The 5,000-nt window shown below is 49.3% G+C and overlaps 1 protein-coding gene across 1 annotated transcript in view; it reads left to right on the forward strand.

The window, feature by feature from the left end:
• Positions 1–5,000, forward strand: part of sorcs1 (sortilin-related VPS10 domain containing receptor 1) — a gene marked incomplete at both ends in the record, with an annotated part of 126,768 nt that overhangs the window by 117,922 nt on the left and 3,846 nt on the right. Inside the window, 3 exons of the mRNA XM_084441475.1 lie at positions 1,803–1,937; positions 4,046–4,145; positions 4,637–4,742. Coding sequence (XP_084297601.1) covers positions 1,803–1,937; positions 4,046–4,145; positions 4,637–4,742 — 341 coding nt within the window. The remainder of the gene's footprint in view (positions 1–1,802; positions 1,938–4,045; positions 4,146–4,636; positions 4,743–5,000) is intronic.

Below are 5,000 nucleotides of genomic sequence, written 5' to 3' on the forward strand. Positions count from 1 at the left end.
GTGCACAAACAGTTACAGAGAAGTTGCCTAAATTATTACATTACATTACAGTCATTTAGCTGATGTTTTTATCCATAGTGACTAACAACAATTGCAGTTAACATAGGAAGAGCCAATGTACTACTACTCGCCAGAACTCACAAGTGCATCTTCTCTCTAAAACAAGTGACTAAGAGCATAATATAGTGCTGAAGACAAAGTACAAGAATAGCAATCTAAAATACAATAGGTGCTTAAGAGGGAGGATACATGGTCGGCCATTATGTGTTAGCTATCCCTGTAGTCTATAATTGATATTTAAGTGAATCATATAACAAAGCCAAGCACTTAGCAGAACAGGCTCATAGAAAAAGATTAATAAAGATTAATTCAGCACGTGGTACAGCAGATCTAATGTTTACTCTTGAGGGAAGGTAAACCCAATGAGTGGATGACCTCCGGACTGCACCATTAACGCTTAGTAGGGGTCGGTCCGCTGGACCTTAAACGTAATCGTCTCCTTCTGACACACGCCCGCTGACCCCAGGCTCTGGAGGGACACGAGTCCAGGTTTTTACGACATAAAAAAAAACAAATAGATAAATCTTGTAAGCGCATTGGGATTGGTGCGGCGTCGCCCGACGCTAGCGAGCCCGCGGGTTCAGGGTTGCGCCCCCGCGTGTAAATCTGTCCCGTTGTCCGTCCAGCGCCGCGGCCCAGCGTAACCGCCGGGAACGGCCGGCTCCGCCCCTCGGTCAGGAAGTGTCACCGCCAGACGCGTCGTTCCTCATCCGAGCTGTCAGGGCGGCTTTGGAGGCCGTGCGCCGTTTTTGAAATCTCTTTGATTTATACCATCCCGGGGTTAAAGGTCACGGTTGATTTGATGGAGACGCCATCAGCAGTGGTGTAGTGGAGGGTTTACAGAGGTATATGGACTAGAACCACTTCTTTATCCATTGACGCACAGTAAACCCACTTCTTTAAACATCACTAAAGTAAAAACTGTACAATTTCTGTTACATTATACCCACTTATTTAATCAGAGTATACACACTTCCTTAGTCAGAGTATACCCACTTCTTCAGTCGCTGCTACACCCCTGGCCGTCGTCATGAGTGAGTCAGTTATTTTCCTGATGTCACACGGTGCTGCTGGAGAGGGAGACTGCAGAGGGAGACGTGGTCTCTGGTGTTTAAACCTCAGTCCCTTTCTGGTCTCACTCATGTGTATCTTCCTCCCTTCTCACATTATTCTGTTCCTTTCTAACTGTACTCCTCTTTCTCCTCTTCCTCCTCCTCCTCTCCTCTCCCCTCCTCCTCCCCTCCTCTCCTCTCCCCTCCTCCTCCCCTCCTCCTCCCCTCCCTCTCCTCCTCCTCTCCTCCCCTCCCTCACCTCCCCTCCTCCTCCTCTCCTCCTCCTCCTCTCCTCCCCTCCCTCTCCTCCTCCCCCCTCCCTCCTTTCTAACTGTACTCCTCTTTCTCCTCTTTCTCCTCTTCCTCCACCTCCTCTCCCTCCCCTCCTCTCCTCTCCCCTCCCCTCCCCTCCCCTCCCCTCCTCCTCCCCTCCTCTCCTCTCCTCTCCCCTCCTCCTCTCCCCTCCTCTCCCCTCCCCTCCCCTCCCTCCCCTCCTCCTCCCCTCCTCCTCCTCTCCTCTCCTCTCCTCCTCTCCCCTCCTCTCCTCTCCCCTCCCCTCCTCCTCCTCTCCTCTCCTCTCCTCTCCTCTCCTCTCCTCTCCTCTCCTCTCCTCTCCTCCTCTCCTCCTCCTCTCCTCTCCTCTCCTCCCTTCCTCCTCTCCTCCCCTCCTCCTCCTCTCCTCTCCTCCAGGCCTCTGGGATCAGAGAAGACCAGCTGCTGGTCTCCGTCCTCCCGGGGTTGCCCACGGCAGCCGAGTTCTTCCTGCTGCCCGACAAAGAGTTAACGGAGGGCAAGCCGGAGAAAAGCTCCGCCCACTTAGACCAGGTGAGGGCAGATACCGGAGAGAAGCTCCGCCCACTTAGACCAGGTGAGGGCAGATATCTGAGCTCTAATTGGTTGGCGTCCTCACCATCAGAGAGTCGGTTGTTTCCATATAAGCAAAGAAACACACAAGCAAAGACATCACACTGCAGGGATTGTCTGTCCCGGAGCAGTAATAATAATAATAATAATAATAATAATAATAATAATACATTTTATTTGTAACTCACTTTTCATTTAAAAAATCTCAGAGTGCTACAGGTTTAAAATCATAGCATAACACAACTGAACAAAAATAACACAATTTGAACAAGCAAAGGCCTGTTAAAGCAACGGACAAACCCCTTAAAAACCCTATTAGCACTCATTGCACTGCCCCAGCACAACAGACCCCCACATTTAGGACTGAGTACCGCTTCCCTCCAGTAGGGGTCAGTGTTGCTCCATGGACACATCCAGGCTCAGCTCTGGTACAGCTACAGGCTCTCAGCAGTCATCATCATCTACGGTGACCGCAGCGTACCTTGCCTCGAGTCACACCCGGTGACCGCAGCGTACCTTGCCTCTGGTCACACCCGGACGGGCGCGGACGATAGCGAAGGAGCGGACACATCCGATCACGCCATCCCTCCGCTTATCAAGATGGACCCGGCGAGCTCAGAGCTCATAATGGAAGATGAGTGATAATGAAGTCACATTGGCTCATCATGGGAAGTGATCTTTAGAGGGAAGGAATCAATGTGATCCTCGTTCCCTCCTCTCCCCTACCTGACCCCCCTCCCTCCGACTGATTGCTTGGGCAAGCCCCGCCCCGGTGCTGAGTCGGTGATAAATCTTCATTCAAGGCTGGCATCTTGAAAGCTTAATGTTCTCCTGCTTATTAGAATGCATAATAGATTTACCGACCCCGATACACAGCGAGAAAAAGTAATTATTCAAGCGGTAGTCTAATTTTAAACTACTAAGAAATACACAAGGAGAACGAACGACTAGAGAAATTACTCATATCATAATTAATTTGGCAAACGAGTGGGATAAGATTAACGAAGCCGCGCAGGCCGAATACGATGAATGATTTGTTTAGCCGAGGTCGGGGTTTTGTCTTTCGCACGTGCCCTGATTTAATCTCTGGTCTGGACACAGATTGGATGGTATCTAGTGTATTATACTGTACTATGATGTCATTGAAAAGGAAACCATATCTTATTTTTAGAGTTGATAAGGGATAAAGATTCATAACGTTAGATACAGTCAAGATCTTATAGCGGTCACAGTATAGATTAGTAATAGCTGCACACACCACCACTAGTGTCAGGATCTTTGGGGGGGGGGCATTTTACATTGATTTTTTTTTTTTAAAAACAAAGAGTATTTTTTGGGGGGGGACATCTTCCTACGCGGCTGTATGGTCATTTGAATGCCACTACCCCAATCTAAATATTGGGGGGGGGGACAATTTTAATGATCTCAAATATTGGGGGGGTCATGTCCCCCCTGACCCCCCCAGGATCCCCGCCCAGAAACCATATCTTATTTTTAGACTTGCTAAGGGATGAAGATTCATAACGTTACATGCAGGGAAGATCTTATAGCGGTCACAGTAGAGATTAGTAAAAGCTGCACACAGCAGCACATGTGACTGGTCCAGATTATGGCCTTAACACACCGCGATTCTCCGGTCCTTTTTCAGCGTTTACCTCGAGGTCAGGGCCATTCGCTTGATTTATATCAACGTTACATGTTCCCTGGAAGAACAAGATTACAGGCCACTAAAAAGAAAACGATTTTAAGGTCCCAGCCCATACATTATGGAACAGAAACATCCTCGCTCGTATCATTTCCACCGGTGATATTTTCCTCGAAGTGGAGAGGCGCGTGTAGGAAGAGCTGAATTAAGCGAGGTTTCACCGGGCGCTGTAATCAGGAGTAATCAGGCGCGCGTGTGAAGGAGAGCGCTTTTCAACAAGGCCGCAGTGCGACAAGCGACAAGCGCGCGGTAGCGTTCGGTACGTCGGCGCATTAATCCATCGGGGAAACGCACAGCGGGATTGTGGGAATCCCTTCAGATGGGGATGACGATAAAGATATCTTCTCTGCTTCCTGTGCTCTAGCTCTCGGAGGTCTTGCTCGGCGCCCTCAATCAGAACCTGGTCCAGTTCACCCTTCGGCCCGGGGTCCAGGTCACCGTGTACGCGGCCCACCTCTCCGCAGGTGAGCCCCCCTCCGACCACGCCCCCCTACCTTGTTTTAGCTCGCTACCTTGACGATAACCACAACATGACATTGAGTTAAACAGACAGGTAGACGTTTATACGTAGAGAGAAGTGGACGGTCAGGTGTTTTTTTTGTTTTTATGTTGCCCCGGTAACTAACGACCCTCAACCCTGTGTCTGATTGGCTCCCCACCATGTAGCTACACAGAGACATTCAGGGAGTGAGCATCGTTATGTGTGCCTGTGCCTATTGGGGATTCTCCTTCAGTCCTATGGGCTTATAAGATAACCAGTAAGAGAAGTCAATACTATAATACTGTACAAACCTTTCTATCAATGATAATTCATCAATAAGTAGGCGCCAATTTTTGTTTAGCATCAACGTTGGCTCAGAAGTGCATGATTAATTGTGTGGATTGAAACTGCCTGAGAGTTCCGCTGTTCAGTCGATGGAGCGTACCGTTCGACTTCTGTCTCCCGCCTCTACAGCGCCCCTGGTGGACACCAGTGACAACCACAGCGGCTCGGCCATGCTCATGCTGCTATCGGTGGTGGTCGTGGGTTTGGCTGTATTTGTCATCTACAAATTCAAAAGGTAACAGTGTGCGGTTACGACCCAGTGTATTGTTTCGGAGATGACATATCAATTTCCCAGACTCCTCTCTGTCTGGGTGTTTTCAAATGAAATGTCAATCAGCCCTCTGGCACCATCAATATGGAACCCTTTGAGCTTGGCTAGTTGACCTTTATGAAATGTTAAATAATTTCTCTGCACCGAAGGTGGTGTTATGGAAGAAAAGGGCAAGCGGGGTCAGAGAGAGAGAGAGAGAGGGAGAGAGAGAGAGAGAGAGAG

Source organism: Borostomias antarcticus (genome assembly GCF_949987555.1).
Source record: "Borostomias antarcticus genome assembly, chromosome: 7".
NCBI lineage: Eukaryota > Metazoa > Chordata > Actinopteri > Stomiiformes > Stomiidae > Borostomias > Borostomias antarcticus.